The sequence below is a fragment of the Panthera tigris genome, chromosome C1, assembly GCF_018350195.1.
Source record: "Panthera tigris isolate Pti1 chromosome C1, P.tigris_Pti1_mat1.1, whole genome shotgun sequence".
Classification (NCBI taxonomy): domain Eukaryota; kingdom Metazoa; phylum Chordata; class Mammalia; order Carnivora; family Felidae; genus Panthera; species Panthera tigris.
This window is the reverse complement of record NC_056667.1, coordinates 106,963-123,822: the sequence shown is the minus strand read 5'-3', so window position 1 is coordinate 123,822 and position 16,860 is coordinate 106,963. Positions and strand designations below refer to the sequence as shown.

Here is a 16,860-nt window from a genome sequence, read left to right as displayed (position 1 = left end):
TGCACAAGCCCTACAAACCAGTGAGGAGAAGGCATATGAAGGTGGCACAAGCACCGGGAAGACACACCCTCAAGGGAATAGAAAGGCCAGGGGCCAAAGGGAATGTGGATTAAATGGCAGTGTGGCATGACCACGGAGCCACCAGAGCGCCGAGTGGCAGAGACGGCGGTCCGTGAGGATGCGCAGCACAGAGACGACCTGCGCGTGTCCTGCAGTCAGAGCAGATGCTCAGCCACTCGGGAAACCGTCGGGCAGTGGCTTCTGAAGCTGAACAAGCTCGCCCCCCGACCCGACCCTCTGGCCTCTCTGAGGCCAAGTACACAGGTTTTCCGAGAGAAACGTTCGGGCGTGTTTGCGACTGTGAAGTGGAAACAACCCAAATCTCCTTCCACAGAAACATGATGCAGAGACGAGGCCACTGTTGGTGGTGAAACTGACCAGCACAGCCCCCGAGGTGCCTGACTCCGAATCACGTTGAGGCTCCGAGGAGGCAGACGTGAGATTGTAGAAAATACACATATTCGTTTCTGCTCCCAGTTCCGGGCCCAGAGCTACTGAAACCCTCGTAAATTCCTAAGTGATAAGAGCACCAGGACCACCTTTTGTTCTAATGAGCTGACGCCGGGTGGGCTCTGGGATAGAGATCCTCACCAGAAGGACCAGCCAGGATTAGAAGCTTGGAAATTTCAGCCCCAGCAACACCCCCTCTTCCGGAGAGGGAGGGGCTGGAATTGGATTTAATGACCCATCATGCCTATGTGAGGAAGCCTCCATAAAATCCCGATCGTATGGGGTTCACAGAATTTCCATGTTGCTGAACATGTGCAGGTGTGGGGAGAGTGGCACCCAGGCCATAATTCACCCCACACATCTCTTCCATCCAGCTGTTCATCTGTACCCTTTATCATACCCTCGTACGGTAAACCGGTAAACGTAAGTAAATGTTTCCCTGACTTCCGTGAGCTGCTCTTGTAAGTTCATCAAATCCAAGGGGGAAGCGTCATGGGAAACTGGTCTGTAGCCAACAAGTTGTGGGTGACCTGGGGACCCACTACCTGTGACTAAACTCGGAAGGGGGGCGGGCAGTCTTGTGGGACTGAGCCCTTCACCTGGGGATCTCATGCTGTCTCCAGGTAGATGGTGTCAGAATTGAGTTAAGCCGTAGGACACCCGGCTCGTGTCAGAAACAGAAGTGAAGTGTGTTGTGTGGGTAGCACAGGAGACTCACAGGAGAACAGTGTGAGTAGGAAACTAGTTTTTCTTTTTACGCAGACGCGGAAAGGTTCTTGGGGCACAACTCCACTTATGTAAAGTTCACTATGGGCCAGGCTGGCCTGCACGAGGTGGCCGGGTGGCACACACCGACAGGCAGGGTCCTTTCCTACACAGTTTGTGCCCTTCCTGCACGTGTCATACATTGGCTGGCTTACTGGGAATCGAAGCGCCCCGGCCTTGCTCCCCCTGCGTGAAGCTGCCTCTCCACCATCACCCTTATGGCCTTGGCCCTCTCTGTCTCCCACCCACTGAGTCCTGTCCCTCAGGCTCTCAAAGGCCTTTTAGCCCAAGGGCCTCTCGTCAGAGAAGTCTCCAGCCCCTCCGGGGCACCCCTTCTCTCCACAATACTTCTTTCTTCCACTGTGTTGCTGTGGGAGATGATCTCATCTACCTGTCTGTTTAGATGTTTGCTGTCTGGCTCCCTTACTCCCCCTTCACATCCCTTATAGCCTGGAAGCCACAAGTGTGTGTTACAATGACCTGTGTGGGATGGGCGCTATCAGCCCCGAGATCAGGATGGCCTGGAGCGCAGCTAAGGGCGCTGGGTCCTAGCTCTGCCATTTGCTAGCTGTGTGGTCAGGCAGGAGTCGCTCACCCTCTCTGTGCCTCACCAGGCTCAACTCTGAAAACAGGGTCTTCTTTGTGCCCCCTCCCAGGATGGATAAGTTTTGGAAAGAGTGCTCAGGGAGGCCTGGCAGAGGAGGGGCACTCTGGAGGCCCATCTCTGAGGCACTGTTACCCCTGCCTGCCTACTCTTGGTGACTGGTTCCGCTGGGGGTGGCAGCACCAGGCCCCCTTTCTTGAAGGAACAGACTCTGTCTTCCCTCCTCCTCCTTGGGCCCACCACCGGCGTCTAGGTCAGGAGAGATGCTGGTGCAGAGTAACGCACTTTCCTCCCCTGAACCCTCCCAACCCTCTCTAGAGGCCGAAGCCCATTCCCCTTCGGCATGCTGGCTACCAAGAGCCCTCAGTGGCCCCACTTGCCCCTTTGCCCCCACCGGCGGACGCAACAGTGCTGCCTGGGAAGGGGCCAGTAACCCTCTGGAGGCCGGAGGGGAGAGGTGCACGCCTCACTCCACTATTCCACACCCAGTCATCAGCGGCCCACCTCCAAAGGATCTCTAGGAACATTCTGGAAAGGTCATTTCCCCCTTTATCATCACTCAGTAACCCTCTCTATTCCACACAGACGACAGGGCAAGGCCCTAAGACCCAGACAGGCCTGGGCTGGTGGGAGGTGGGGGCGGTGCTGCTGGCAGGGGGGAGGGTTCATAGCAGGTGAGGCCACTTTAAGAGGAAAAGTCAGCCCGGGCCAAGAGTGCAGTGTGGCCTTCAGCTTGGGAAAGAGGAGGCCCGTGCAGAACTGATTGCAGGTTCGCATTCTCTGGCCGGCATCTGACCTGCCCAGGAAGGTGTCCCTCACGTAGCTGGAGGCCCCTCAAATGCCATCTATTTGTGGCCTGGACCTTGACGGCTGGCAGGAGACATGTGACCACAGGGATGGGGTATTTTTGGCAGTGGGGGTGGGGCCTGTGTGGTGAGCCCAGCACCATGCCGCTCTGGGACAGGCAGCTCGGACGCCCAGCTCCACTGCCCTGGCTGGCCACAGGGTCCCAGGTATGACACTGTTAGTCCCTTGTTCCCACCCCAAGAAGTCCGAAAGTCAGACAGCCCCAGAGGGACTTCCCCAAGGGCCAGAGAGGAGGGGACATTTCAGTGGGTCAGGAAGCCACAGTGCTCCGGTCTCAAGGAATCTTCATCTCAGCACCGGCCTGACCAGAGTGACCTCCCACCTCCCAGGGTGCGGTGGTGGCTGGCCAAAGGTCAAAGGTCACCTCCCATAGGAGGCTGAGACACTAGGGGCTCTCAGGCAGTTGGGGTCGCCTTTGTTCACAGAGATGAGGCAGACAAGGGGGCTCTGCTCGCTGGGCAGGCCTGGGTCAGGGGCGCAGACCTTGAGGATGGCTCTAGTAACCCACTGGGAGTTAGGAGGCTCATTTCTGCTCTGTGACCTCCTGCCTAGGCCAGGGGCAGAGCCAGGTGCTCCCTGGTGACCTCTGAGTGGGCTCTGGCCAGCACTAGAGTGACCTTGAACTCAGGGGAAGCCCGGAAACCTGTCCCAGCCAAGGATGGTGGAAGGTCATCCCCAAAGGCTGGTCGCTTGCTGGACGCTGCCACCCCTCCTCCGTGGCCAGCTGCCACCGTGGGCCCGTGGGGACAGGCCACAGTTGGCCATCCCCCACGTGAACTGACTCCCAGTGAGTGACCCTTGAAATGGGTTTTGCTGTATGAAGTTTACTTTGGTACCTACCGTTCTGCAGGAAAGTCGGAGAAAGTGAGGCTGACCTAGCTGCACAGAAAATGCTCAAAGATGTGACGTAAACCACTTCTGGGGACAAAAATTCAAACACAAGGAACCCTATTTTCTTAGTGTGCCTCACTATTTGATTTGCAGAATGTAACATATGTCATTACACGGTTATTATTAGGGGTCAGTTTGGAAACAGGCAAAGCGGGAGCCGCGCGTTCTCTGACTCGGAGGAGAGGTCGGGTTTGACAGCAGCTCAGCTTCCCTCCGGATTCCCTTTTCTGCTCTCTTGCAGGACATAGATGGAGCGCCGGCCCCCGAGCCAAGGAGGTGGGGGGCACCCCGGGGACTGGGCAGGGTGGTGGCAGCGTATGCTGGCCTGTGTCCGGGGCCTGGGTCCGTGAAGATCCCACCTAGCCTCAGGCTGTGCTGCTCAAGCGCCTCTGCTGCCCTGAAATGGAAAACTTCCAGTACAGCATCCAGCTGAGTGACCAGGACTGGGCCGAGTTTGCAGCCACGACTGAAGAGTGTGGCCTCCCGCAGGCCAGCCTGGCCTCTGCGGATGAGCTCTTGTCCAGTGACATTGACCAAGGGGACAGCAGTGGCCACAGTCCCCCTGGGCCTCCACCCCTCCTCGAGGGGCAGCCGGCTGCTGGGGGGAGGGGCTGGCCTGGTTTCAAGAAGGAGGACAAGGCCGCTGCCCGGCCACTGGTCAGCAGGTCTTGGCGTGAGCCTGTCTTGGCCCTGGGGGCTGATCAGCAGATGCCCGGCACGTCCGCACAGTCAGAAGCTTTGCCGTCCCTCGCATCTGACGCCGCCCCTCTAGGTCACAGCTCGTCGCTCCCAGGGCCAGCGTCTTCCAGAGACGAGATGCAGAGACTTCTGCAGGGGCCAGCCCCCCAGGACCCTGATCCTAGTCCCCCTGGTGAGTCTCCTCAGAGCCCCGAGTCTCCCGGCTGCACCACTGCTCCCCAGAGGCCCCCCGGCACTCCTGGAGCCGCGCCACGCAGCCCTGGCCGAAAGAAGAGGCACACGGCCGGAGCCAAGGGGGGCCGGTGCTCGAGTACTCCGGGCTCCGCTCCCACCCACCTGGGCTCCCTGCTGCCTGCTGAGGCCAGGCCCAAGGAGGACCTTGGTCTGGCTGGGTCCAGGGGGAAGGGTCTCTCGGCTGGAACAGCAGAGCAGACACCAGGAACCAGGCAGAACGGACTGAGTCCAGAGTCTGCAGGAGCGCCTGTGCAGATGACCAGGCAAGGAACGGATTTGGGTCTGTCTACACCAGTCCCTACAACTGAGCAAGGCACAGACCCACTCAGAATGACCCCCAGAGCCGAGCCACACACCGCGTCCACACCTGCCCAGGAGACTCATCCAGATATCTCCGTAGCTAAGTCAGATGTGGCTCCGTCTACACTCGCCTCCAAGCTTCAACCTGACATGGCTCTGTCTACACCTGCCCCCAAGTCTAGACTGGACACGGACCTACCTGTGGTGGGCCCAGTGGTTAAGCCAGAGGTGGACTCATCTACACGTGCTCTGCCTCACCTTGTTTCCAAGACCCGATCCGATGCAGGTGTGTCTACACCTGCTCCCCTTCCCCGGGCTGGGCCTGACTTGGTGGAGGTGGAGGCTGCCCCAATGGCCAGGCTGTGTTTGAGCTCTGTTGTGTCTCCAGGAGGACACCAAGAGAAACCCAGAGGGGAGCCTTCAGCAGGTGCCCCTGGACATCACTCGGGGGAGCCCCCCCGACCAGGCTCTGTTCAAGCACCCAAGAAGAAGAGAGTGCGATTTTCCATGGCCGTGCCCAGCCCTGAGGAGCCAGGTTTGGGAGAAACCTCAGGCCCACCCTCACCAGCCACAGCCCGGCCCGCGCCTCCCAGGACAGCAGCCGGGGGCCGAGACAGGCCTGGAGGCTGGGATGCCATGGCAGTCGGGCCCCGGTCCCCCCAGCCTCGGATCCTCAAACACCTGCCTTCCCCTCCCCCCTCTGCCTCTGTGGGGTCTAGGCCCAGGAGCAGCTTTGCAGTGACCCTCCCAGAGGCCTACGAGTTCTTTTTTTGTGACACTATTGAGGAGGAGGATAAAGACGCCGTGGAGGCGGCAGAAGCTGACCAGGCGCTGGCCGGAGTACAGTGGCCGGACACGTGCGAGTTCTTCTTCCAGGACCGCCGAGCCCAGAGGTCAGGGCACTGGGGGGGGCACTCCGTGGCCCACCCCCCACAAGCTGAGCCTGTGCCAGCCTGTCCGCCTGGAGACCCCGTGCCCATCTCCATCCCCGAGGCCTATGAACACTTCCTTGGGGAGGACGTGTCGGGGGGCGTGCTAGAGCTGGCTGCCCTTCTCCAGCTGCAGGCCACAGAGCCCCCCGGGTCGGTCCCCTGGGGAGTGGGGTCTGGAACCTCACCAGAGCCTAGCCCAGTCACAGCAGAGCAGCTCAGCCCGGCAGTCGGGCAAGCAGGTGAGTGTCGCGTGGGCCCCGGGGCTGTCCAGGTCCCGGGAACGTAGTGTCCGGAGAGTTCAGCCAAGCAGGTGAGTGTCGCGTGGGCCCCGGGGCTGTCCAGGTCCCGAGAACGTACTGTCCAGAGAGCTCAGCCAGGAGGGCTGCTGGGGAGGGGCAGGCTAGGACCCCGGGTCATGAGCCCTTAGGGGGGCCTTAGGGATGATCCGGGAAGGATGGACTAGCTCCTGGCCATCCCAGGACACAGTCCAGGTGGGGTGGATGAGGCCAGACACCACGGCCACTCAGGAACTTGTCTCTGCACTGGCCGTCATTCTGTATCCGGGCCCAGATGACAGCAGTGCCCTGCCCCCGGCCTCTAGCACAGTAGACACCGGGACAGCTCACGCTCAGGCCTTGCTGCCTGCTGGGTCGGGCACTCAATAGACTTTCTCTCACATTTCCCTGCAAGATATTTTACAAACCAGGAAATGGTACCCCAGCGGCAAATCCTGCTGCGGTCAGCTTGACTCAACTGTGCCACACACTACCCTGTGTCCTGGGACGGGGTACTGCACGGAAGAAGTGACTCAGACAGCGTGTCTGGGACAGACGAGCCTGGGTGGAGCCGGAGCACAGAGCATGCTTCTTTTCCCTAGGAGAGCCCCGGGAGCCTCTCACCTCGTTTACCTTCAGCCAGAATGACATGTGCCTGGTGTTCGTAGCCTTTGCCACCTGGGCTGTGAGAACGTCAGACCTGCACACCCCAGACGCCTGGAAAACAGGTTCGGGGGCCCTGGGGGAGGAGGGGGCTGGTGCCCAGGATGACAGCTGGTGTCCAGTCTCGGCTGCCGGGCCAGCAGGGATGAGGGGTGCGTGGAGAGGCACAGATGTCTCCCCTGACCCACCCCTAGTTCCGCCGGCCTCCTCCTGCCCTTGGGGGGCCGGGCCGTGTGCATAGAAGACAGCGGCCAGACCGGAAGGCGGCCGGCACTCAGGAGACTCTCTCATGCTTCTCTTGCAGTCTTGTTGGCCAACATCGGCACCATCTCTGCCATCCACTACTTCCGCCGGCAGGTGGGGCAGGGGCGCCGCAGCCGCAGCCGCAGCCGCAGCCCCAGCCCCAGCCGGTAGGATCCAGGCTCGGTCCAGGAAGACGCAGGACAAAGAAGTGGCCCCAGGGGCTCAGGACGAGGTGCTGCCTCAGGTCTTGCCCTTTGATCCCTGTGTCCTGTGGCATCTAGGAAGGAGCCAGTGTCCTCGGTCCTGGCTCCCTTGGATTCCACCCAAAGGTCTAGCCAGCGGCTGAGGCCACGGCTGTGCTCCACACCTGGAAAGAGGGAGATTCTGGAAGGCTGGGTGGGTAGGGCTGAGCCAGGAGCTGGTTAGTAAGGTGGCCAGATTAGCAAATAAAAACATAGGGTGTCCGGTGAAACTCGCATTTCGGACATGCAGTATTGGAGATTGTACTAAATTACGCGTGGCTTATCCGAAATCAAATTTGACGGGGTGTCCTATGTTTCATTTGGCGAGCTGGGGTGAGAAGCAGGACAAAGCGTTGGAAACTAGAAGGTGTCAGTGCAGCAGCAAGGCTGCAGCTGGAAATCCGGGCAGGGGGCAAGGGCGAGGAGACTGGGTGGCCTTCAGGTGGAGGGGGGTGTCCCAGAGACTATCTGCCCTGTTTACAAGTGGGCTGGGGTAGTGAAAACCTCTGAGGCCTCTTTGACCCCCGAACCCCGGGGGCGTGTGGCCAAGGCCTTCTTGGCTCCTGAGACCGTGAGCGGGAACCCATAGGGGCCTATAGGAGGGCGGCCCTAGCAGGGTGAGGGTCTGTAGGGCAGAGGCTGGAGCCCCTCCTGTGGGGAACCCTGGACGAGGCACAGGGGCAGAATATGGTGGTGTCAGGTAAAGGGACTGAACATTTGGGGTTGTCCCGGGGCTTTGAGGAGCCAGAGATGGGGCAGGAGCGTGGGTGGGAGGCTGGTGGCGGCAAAGCAACGGAGGCTACCAAGCTGGGTGCCGGGTCGGCATGTGCACAGGGTCCCCAGGACAGGGGACTTCTGGCTGCTGAGTGGAAAACGCGGGGACACGCAGCACAAATAAAATCTTTATCTTTATGTTTAGTCTCTTGTCAGTTTCTCCCAGCCGGCCGCAGTCCACTCGCATTTGCCCAGAACACCCTCCTGCCTCTGCTTGTGATGTCTCAGACTTCGCTGACCTCCTACCCTTGTGCTCTCTGACCTCACGTGCTCTGACCCTCACTAATCTTTCTCAGCCCTCTGGCCTTCACACCTACGCTGTTCTCCCACCCCCAGGTAAAGCCTGCACCAAGTGGCCTCCCCGTGTCTTCCCTGGAGGAATGGTTCAAGTTTGGTCCCTCCATGCATCCTGCTCTGATCTGTGTCTGACCTGAGCAGTGTCACCAGGCCATCTTCGGTATGAGGCCCTCTGCCTGGCCCCTCCAGAGCCCAGGGAAACTCAGAGTTCTGGAGACCCCTGCACCCTGCTGGGGTCAGACACTGACTCAGCCTTCGATGGCGTTCAGGTATTGGATGCTGGTCAGCCTGTGGCCCTACAAAGAAAGACCCAGCTCTGCTGCAGACCCCCCACTCCCGGCTTAATGCTGGCGGGTAGTCCCAAGAACCAGCCGGCCCAGGGGCCATCAGATCCACTGGATGAGCCCCCCACCAGCCTCAGGTGCTCCGCGGGGCCAGCGCTTGTGGGAAGGAGATGAAGCTTTGTCCCAGATGTTGTCATAGCTCCTGAGGGGATGGCCACCTGGTGGGGGGGACAGAGATGCATGTGCCTTCGGGAAGCAACACCCAGAGCTCCCCTCAGAAAGAGGCAAGGGCCTTCACTCACCTGAGGGAGGCGGCAGGGGGTCGGGTGAGACTTCTCTCCCAGGGGAGACCTGGGGACCCCAACCACAAGTCTGAGATCTGAGCCCTGGGGGGGACGCTTGGAGACCAATCTGCCAGACGAATCTGCCAGATCCCACCCCTACCTTTTCCTCCCGCATCTACCCTTCCTACAGCCTCCTCCCAGCCTGCTGCTGCTTCCTGTCCTTGACCTGCCATATCTTCCCTGTTTCCGTCTGTCCTGCTCCCCCAGGGTCCCCGAGGCCACACACTGTTTCCACCTCCCCGCAGAACCCTTTGCCCAGCAGGGGTGGGTGCTGCTACTCACATGCTGAGGGGAGTCTGGGGGTGGTGGACCCTGGCCCTGGACAGAGCCTCGGTGCCGCTGAGAGGCTCGCGGCTGCAGGGCTCCCTTCTTGGAGAGCAAGTGGGGACCACAGAGCCCAGAGCTGGGGTCAGAGACAGGCACAGACACAGGGACCGAGGGGAATGCGCTCGAGGACTCAGGTCCAAGCGAGCTCTGCATCGCGCTGAGGAACTGCAAGAAAGGGGTGGTGACCTGAGGCTCTGGACCAGAACCTCGGTAGAGCCGAGGGAATCCCTGTCCCCGAAATGCCTTGGCCTCTCATCATGGCTGAGTGGACCTCAGGCTGTGGACACACCCAGCCCTGTCCGTCCCCCACAGGGAACTGACCTCATCCAGGCCCTGGACATCTGTGATCTTGTGGTAGGAGGTAGCAGGTGGTGTGTAGGGATCGGCATAGAGCGGGGACCGTGGGGCCTCCGGAGGCTGGTCTCGGGCCTCGGGGTTGCCCTCCGGGCTGTGCTTGCTCAGCTGCAGGCAAGAGGTGGGAGGGACAGGTTTCCTGAAGAGGAGGTGGCCTGAGTCCTCCCTTCTCTGAGCAAGAAGGCCTCTAGGTGGCTCCAGGGCCACCTGGGCCTGAGAAATGGAGGCCAGGGAGATGAAGGGTGGGATGGAGAACTGGGTCAGCGTGCTGGGCTCACCTTGGTCAGGTCCAAAAACAACGAGGTGGCCTGGCCGGGCCCCTCAGCCCGGGCCTTGTTCCTGGGTGACCGACTGCTGCTGCTCCGTCTCAGCTCTGCCCTCTGCCTGCTGGTGCTGGTGCCGCCAGGGTTGGCCTGGTCCTGTGGGGACCAAAGACCTTCCAGAAGGTTCCCTAGGGCCCTGACCCACCCAACCCCACGAGGCTGCACAAAGTTCCCTTCAGTCTGAGTCTCCTCCCCTGGGGAACTAGGGTCCTGCTTGAAACGGGGTGCCATGGGGGTCCAGGTTCCCCAACACAAACTGTCCTCGTGACTCCCTGCCCCCTTCTTCTGCCTATCCCTCCCCACTCCCAGATGCTCACAGGCACAGGCTGGGCGGGGCAGCCTGTGGTGGGCGGCACCGAGGATTCAGGGAGAGAGTGGCTGGTGTGCGTGGACGGGGGTGCTGGGCACCCTGAGCCCCAGCTGGTTTGTCCATCTGAGGAGAGCGAGCCTCGGCCACCATCCATGACCTGGACACCAGGGGGCAGGCAGAGGGGAGGTGAGACAGACAGCAGGACCCCTCTCCCTCCCCACCCACCCTTCTGCCCAGAACCTGAGAGGTGGGTGCAGCATCTGTCCTTGCTGGCCCCTCACCTGTGTGGACACCCGCAGCCCTGGGAAGCTCTCAGGGCCAGGCAGTGGGGGAGCTCCGTCCCTGTGGGAGACCGTCTGCAGGCAGAGCAGCCAGTGGCTGTAGTCCTCGTAGCTGGCACACAGCACGCGAATGGTGTTGATGAGACGGCCTAGCACACAGACACTGTGAGGGGGCCTGGCAACAGAAGCCCCCTGCAAGGCCCCACTGAAGAGCTGGGGCGCCCGGGAGGCCCACGCCCTCCCTCCCAGCCCAGGCCTCCACCCACCTTCGATGAGGAAAGAGCGGATCTGCTTCTCCTTCTCCTCCAGGTTGATGTGGATGGCGCTGAGTGGGAGCTCCCCCTGTGGGGGCAGTGATGAAAGACGGAGCCTCAGTCTGGGGTGGGTGCAACCCTGTGCCTCTGCCTGGGCCCATAATTCTGTCTCACCCTCCAGAGCCGGGCTGGGCCCTCAGAGCACAGGCAGAGGGCAAGGCAGGCTGAGGCTGACATCCCTGAGGGAGGTCAGTGCTCCCCGTCTCTCCTGAGGGATACCTTTACCCCTGGACTCTGGGTGGGGCCTCCATCAGCCAATGGCAGGCACAGATGGATGCTTCTGGGGACTGGTCCCCTGGGTCACCTATTAAGACTGGGGCTAGGGTGGGAGGGATCATGCAGGAGACCCCTGTATGTTCCTCAGTGACTGAGGGTAGAAGGTTACTGTGATACACATGACAGACACACTCCAGCTCGAGAGGACCCCCCCACACACACACACACACTGGAAAATGTCCGCTCGGAGGTATAGGCCCCTCTCAGAGATACTGGGGGCCAACATAAGAGTGCCTCCCAGGAGGGGTTCTGCCCCCATGCACCCTGCCTCGGTGACGGTCCTGCTGGTGGTGAAGGATGCTCTAGGATAATAAGGGGTCCTACGCAGGGGTCCCTCCTTAGCCACATCGCAGCTGAGACCAGACTGACCAGGGCAGCGGGCCAGGTGGGTGGGGCCAGCACACTCTGTCCCAGCAGGCCCCGAAATACAGGTTCCTCCGGAGCCACTGCCCTCTCCCACCCCCACACACAGGGTGTCTCCCTGGGGCAGGTCCACAGTGGGGAGGGACCCACCTTAAAGCAAAGCCCATCTGCTTCCTCAGAGAAAATGGCCAGTGATGTTGGGTACAGGACCAAGAGCCGGTCCCACTGTTCCTGCAAGGGAGTCAAAGGCAGAGGGGGGGCTCGACCAGTATGTGCGAGGGCCTGGACCCCATTCCTCACCCCTCCCCCATCTTTTGTCCCCTCCTCCATTCCCCCTCCCATCCATCCTGTGCCCCCATGTCTTCATCCCTGTGGCCCCATCTCCTGTCACCCCTGGGTCCCCCCGCCTCCCACGCACCTGTGAAGGCAGATGCTGAAGCTTGACCCTCGAGGCACAGATGGCACTACCCACCATCTGACGCCCCGATGCTGTCCGCAGCCGGGTCAGTCTGCGCTGTAGAGTCCAGGGCAGCTCGTCCTCAGGGAGGCCCTAGTGGAGGGGGGTCAGGGGCAGGCAGAGGGTGTGGGCGCAGGGGGGATGGAAAGGGGGGTGGGGGTTCCTGGCACTCACCTGCGGGGGCGATGAGTGGCAGTGCTGCAGCCCTCCCACGAGGGCCATCTGCTTTTCCAGGTGGTACAGCCAGCGGCCCAGCTCAGCCTGGCTGGAGCAGAGCACGAGAAGGGGAGCAGGCAGCGGGCCTGGGGGTGGAGGAGTGGAGTGGGCTGGGCCAGCAGCCCACAGGATAGGCCCTGCCCGAGGGATCCATGGGCACCCCAAGGCCTGGAACAGGAGGAGCCTGTGACACCATCTGGGACCATCGGCCACTAACAGGGCCACATTCACAGCCCTGGAGGTCCCCTACCCGCTACCTTGCACCCCTGCCCAGCAAATGCTCATGGGCACACTGGAGGAAAAGCCAGGATCCCCCAGTGCACTCAGGGTCCCTCCGTTGTTCTGAAGCTCAGCCAGACCGAGGTCCCTGAGCAGCCCCAGCTAGAGGTCCCTCCTGGGGGCCAGGTCCACTCATGCCCCCCACACACCTGTGATCTGGAAGGCATGCTCTCTGGATCCCTCGAGCGGGCAGACACTCAGCTCCACCAGTGGTAACAGCCCCTGCCAGAGCACGTGGGGGAGAGGAGGGCTGGGGGACCCCGAGTGGGACGTGGACACCCGCCTCCCGGGAGGCTGCTCTCTTCCTCTACCCCTAGCCTCCGCCCTTTGCCTGTTTCCCCGCACCTGGAAGGTGAGTCCTTTGGAACCATGGGCCTGGAAGTACAGGTAAGAGGGGAACAGCTCCAGGAAGCAGTCGCTGATGTCCTGGGGGAGAGCAGGGCTGCCGGTGTGACGGGCTGGGGGTCAGGCCCCGGGCTGGTACCCGAGCACCCCTGCCCCCTCCCCGCTCGGCCCGGCCTGACCCCACCTGGCTGTGCTGGAATCGCAGCCGGACCTTGGCATAGTGTATAACCTTGCCCAGATTCCTCACAGGCACCCTCCGCCGCCCCTTCTTGAACACACTCAGGAACGGCTGCTCTAGATTTTCTCGCTGGCTCTCCAAATCTGGGATGTCCTGTGGGGAGCAGAGCTCAGGGGAGGGGGCCTGACCTGGGACCAGCTGCCCCGCCCATACACACTCCTACAGTTACACAATACAAAGGTTAGGAACACACACACACACCATCGCTCATAGGTACAGAACCGTACACACACTCACAGCTTCTTAACGTGGAAATAGTGGGAAGATACACACACGAGCGAACACTGCCTGCCAGTCATAAAATTACATGGCCCGGTGGTAGAGACAGCGAAGTCTGAACTCAGCGGAGATCCAACCCTCATTTTAGACATTTCCTCAGCTGCATACCCTCGTGTCAGTTACTCAGCCTCCAAAGACTTGTCGGTCAGAGGGGTTTGGGGGCATCTGACGGAGACGGTGCTCGAAACACTCCCCTGCTTGTAGTGTTGGCTGTAAATGTTTAATACCTGGTTCTACAAAGTGGGGGAGGCGATTTCGATGTAAATACTCCCACCGTGGCCCATTTCAAACTACCAGCATGTCAGTGACTGGGGAGCCGGAAAAAGATGCATCAGATCAGCCCTTGAGAGTCTGTGCCGACAGCTTTGGCACACCACAGCGGGCCCCTTCACCTCACCCACAGAGAAGCCCAAGGTCCTGGAAATGGCTCAAAGGGTCCCCTGTGATCTGCCGCCTCCTGTAGTCCTATTCTCTCATATCAGGCACAGGCTGCCTCAGGGCCTTTGTACTTGCTGTCCCTCTGCCTGGACTACTCAGGCCAACTCTCTTCTCACCCATCAGGATTTGGCTCAGATATCACCTTCTCTAGGAGATCGCTTCTGGGTAACTTTGTAACCTTCCCTGATCCCTCTGCACACCTTTCCTCCTTTACTTTTCTCCTTAATGCCACCACATCGGATTTATCATATCTTTTACTTGTTATCTGGCTCTGTCACAGGGATGGGAATATCAAGAGAATGGGGTCTTTGTCTATTTTGCCCACTGCTGTATCCCCAGGGCCTAGGCCAGGCCTGGGATGCACTGGAGGTTCAATGCCTGTCTGTTGAGGGGAGGGGTTGTCAGTGCCCACACACACTTAGCTGATTCTGGCACACAGGGGATCCTCTGTAGTCGGGGGCGTTAATCATCAGATTGGGAGTCGGATAGGGATGGGTGTTGACCTGACACCCTGGCTGGAAGGGCTGAGGTCTAGGGGCTCAGGGGCGAGTTGGGGCCATGCTTCATTTGGGTGCTAGCAGGGGCCATCTCAAAGGCTGCTGAGTCCTGGCCAAGCTAAGCCACCCCTTGGGCAAGCCCAGGAATGTGAACAGGCTCACGGCTTCCTGGCCTCCCTGACTCTGGGTGGGGCCTCCTGTACCCACACCCAGTGTGGGGAACAGCTCAGGGATGGGACCCATGAAAATTAGGCCATGGAGCAGGAAGGGCCACACAGCTGTCCCTGTGGCCCGGGCCCAGCCTTAGGGCCCAGGGAGGAGTTAGCTCATAGCTGTGGCAAGGTTGGTTCATTTGTAGGTTCAACCTGCCTGGTCCCCTTTCCTGCTATGTCCTGCCAAAAGAGGACCACCAGGGCCACCACACCTCACGTGACTCCACCAGGGTCACATGATGCGACCACACGGAGGGACTCCAGCCCAGCCCAGCCAGAGCCTGGACAGAGTACCCTGCCCACTTCTCTGAGGCAGCATGGTTTCTCAAGCCAGCGCTTTGCCTGCGGAGAGCCCTGGGACCACAGAGGGCAAGAGAGGGGACAGGGGTGGGCTTCCCAGCCTGAGAGGAACACGTTGGAAAGGTGAGCTCTGGAAGCCCACACCAGCTGCTAGGCCTCAAAGGGGCAGTGCGAGGACAGAGGGATGCAGGGCGTGGGCCCTGGCCCAGAGTCACAAATGTTACTGCTTCTATGTCTCCCAAGAAATTGGAGGCTCATTTCCCTCATGTGCCGGGGTTTCTGCACATAGCAGAGCCTCACCCCCACCCGGTGCTATCCCAGCTGGGGAAGAGGGCTTGGGGGTCTCTCCCCACTCAGCTAACCCTTAGCCTCAAGGAGGTGGGCAGGGTGAGAGGGGGTGGAATTCAGTTCAGAGGCGGGCCTAGCACACGGGAGCCACATCCCTGCTGTGTGGCCTTGGGGGGGGGCGGGGCACAGTGGGCTGCTGTGGAATGAGGCAGCAGTGGATGCCGAGATACCCCCTGGGAGAAACAGGTCCAGAGTAGGTGAGAGGCTGGCTCCCTGTTCACCTAAAGCCTCTTCCTCTCAGAGTAATGACAGAGGGTGGGGGTTCACAGCCACACCACCACCGTGACACCCGCGCCCACGCGGCGACATAGATACATGTGCTTGGTCCATCTCGAATATGCCTGGACATGCTGTCCCGCGCCCAAGTCCTGGGGGTGGGCAGACACCACAGGTACGGTTCTGAGCGGACAGCCTGACCTTGGGGCCCCCTCCCGCGTAGCAGAGAGACTCCTGGAGGCCCCGCCTGTGGCCCGCCCCTGCCCGGTGCTCCCTCGCCCCACTGACTCAGTGTCTCTCAGTTTCGCTCTCCACTCAGACTTTCGGCCGCATGAGCTCCCTAGGGTGGGGCAGCGTCTGCTTCCTCACCTCACTCGGGATCTGACTGCCCCCAGGCTGAGGGGGTAAGACCCTGGGCCGAGCGAAGATAGGACAGGCACACACAGCCACACGGAGACCACCGCCACCGCACCCCTGTGAGCTGGGACACGCCCACCCGCCTGCTCACCGTCCCAGGGACGTAGTAGAAGATCTTGTCAGCAGTGGCGTCCCCGTCAGGACCGGCCTCGGTGCCAAACAGGCCAGCCAGCTTCCTTGCGCCATCCTCTCTGGGGACAAGTGAAGTGGGGCTCACAGCCTGGCCCCAGAGGCAGACTGAGGGACACCCTGTGACCTAGTGGCCGAGGCTGAGCTCCCCCCTCCCCCGCCCTCACCTATTTCCCTTCAGCGAGGGCTTTCTGGAGAAGGAGGCCCGGAGCCTCCTAGGGGCCTGAGGGACGCAGTGGCTGTTCCCCATGGGCGGCGGGAGTGGCGTGCCCCAGTGGAACAGGTCGACCGGTCTGTGTCCCTCGGTACTGAGCCTCACGTCCCGCCTCCCAGGCGGGGCTCTGGGAAGTCTTGCCCTATACCTAAGGGCCGGACGAGGGTGGAGCCTTTCTGGGAGGGACCCACCCTTCCCTGGGCCCAAGCCTTTCAGCTCTCTGCCCTGGTCCTCCACACACACAGGCTAGGCTGGAGTTGGGGTGGGGGTAGGGGTGTGGGGGGTGGGAAGAGTCTTCTCCCGGGGTCCAGCCAAGAGAACCCACCTTGGCCTCCAGTCTGTACAGCAGTCGCCTCGAAGGCCTGGTTTATGAGTATGTGGCCTGCCAACACTCAGGTTGGGGTTGCCTGGGGCTGGAGCTCCGTGAGCCCAAGGATCCCCCCCTCTCTCCCCTGCCTGATACAACCCCTCCCCACTGAGAGCACACATCCTGTTTCCACCCAAATGCCATTGAGTCACCACTGACTAAGGGGGTGTGTGCTTACTCTCAGCTGCTGAAACAGGAGTGTGCAACTTTAGGGAAGGGGAAGCCAGGACCCTCCCCCAACCTCTCCGTCCCTGGCCAATGCCCAGAAAAGGAGGCCACAAACCTCCTGGGTGTCCCCAGGACCATCGTGGTGAGGCAGGGGTAATGCTGTGTACACCCACCCCCCTCTCCAGAGCCTGGGATGATGAGATGGGACCATGAAGGCCTCTCCGGACCGTGCTGACAGCAAACCACACTCCTGGCCGGGTGCTTGTCC

The 16,860-nt window shown here is 61.0% G+C and overlaps 2 protein-coding genes across 3 annotated transcripts; one reads left to right on the top strand and one right to left on the bottom strand.

Moving 5' to 3' along the window:
• The first annotated feature begins 2,606 nt into the window (after window positions 1–2,606).
• On the top strand, window positions 2,607–7,894 carry PERM1 (PPARGC1 and ESRR induced regulator, muscle 1). Of its 2 annotated transcripts, XM_007094596.3 has the most exons (4): window positions 2,607–2,892; window positions 3,879–6,041; window positions 6,680–6,805; window positions 7,045–7,894. In XM_007094596.3, the coding sequence occupies exons 2-4, from the start codon at window positions 4,040–4,042 to the stop codon at window positions 7,152–7,154; spliced, it is 2,238 nt and encodes a 745-aa protein (XP_007094658.3). In that variant the 5' UTR covers window positions 2,607–2,892; window positions 3,879–4,039; the 3' UTR covers window positions 7,155–7,894. The 2 variants fall into 2 exon arrangements, with proteins under 2 accessions (XP_007094658.3, XP_042851667.1); XM_042995733.1 differs by having other exon boundaries at window positions 2,607–6,041.
• A 346-nt stretch (window positions 7,895–8,240) lies between these two features.
• PLEKHN1 (pleckstrin homology domain containing N1) lies at window positions 8,241–16,163 on the bottom strand. The gene is made up of 16 exons (XM_007094594.3): window positions 16,011–16,163; window positions 15,806–15,905; window positions 12,954–13,100; window positions 12,770–12,850; window positions 12,574–12,646; window positions 12,104–12,231; window positions 11,891–12,022; window positions 11,623–11,703; window positions 10,786–10,861; window positions 10,520–10,668; window positions 10,246–10,395; window positions 9,884–10,024; window positions 9,573–9,713; window positions 9,207–9,416; window positions 8,883–8,931; window positions 8,241–8,798 (listed from the first exon to the last, which is right to left on the bottom strand). Exons 1-16 carry the CDS (start codon window positions 16,091–16,093, stop codon window positions 8,683–8,685), a joined length of 1,857 nt encoding a protein of 618 aa, XP_007094656.2. The 5' UTR covers window positions 16,094–16,163; the 3' UTR covers window positions 8,241–8,682.
• Between the last annotated feature and the right edge of the window lie 697 nt (window positions 16,164–16,860).

Coding starts and splice junctions, on each gene's coding strand:
- PERM1 (XM_007094596.3), top strand. CDS start 4,040: ATGGAAAACTTCCAGTACAGCATCCAGCTGAGTGACCAGGACTGGGCC. Junction 6,042..6,679: donor CCCGGCAGTCGGGCAAGCAG/GTGAGTGTCGCG, acceptor TCTTTTCCCTAG/GAGAGCCCCGGGAGCCTCTC. Junction 6,806..7,044: donor CCCAGACGCCTGGAAAACAG/GTTCGGGGGCCC, acceptor CTTCTCTTGCAG/TCTTGTTGGCCAACATCGGC.
- PLEKHN1 (XM_007094594.3), bottom strand. CDS start 16,093: ATGGGGAACAGCCACTGCGTCCCTCAGGCCCCTAGGAGGCTCCGGGCC. Junction 12,023..12,103: donor GCCACTCATCGCCCCCGCAG/GTGAGTGCCAGG, acceptor CCCCTCCACTAG/GGCCTCCCTGAGGACGAGCT. Junction 9,417..9,572: donor ATGTCCAGGGCCTGGATGAG/GTCAGTTCCCTG, acceptor CCTTTCTTGCAG/TTCCTCAGCGCGATGCAGAG.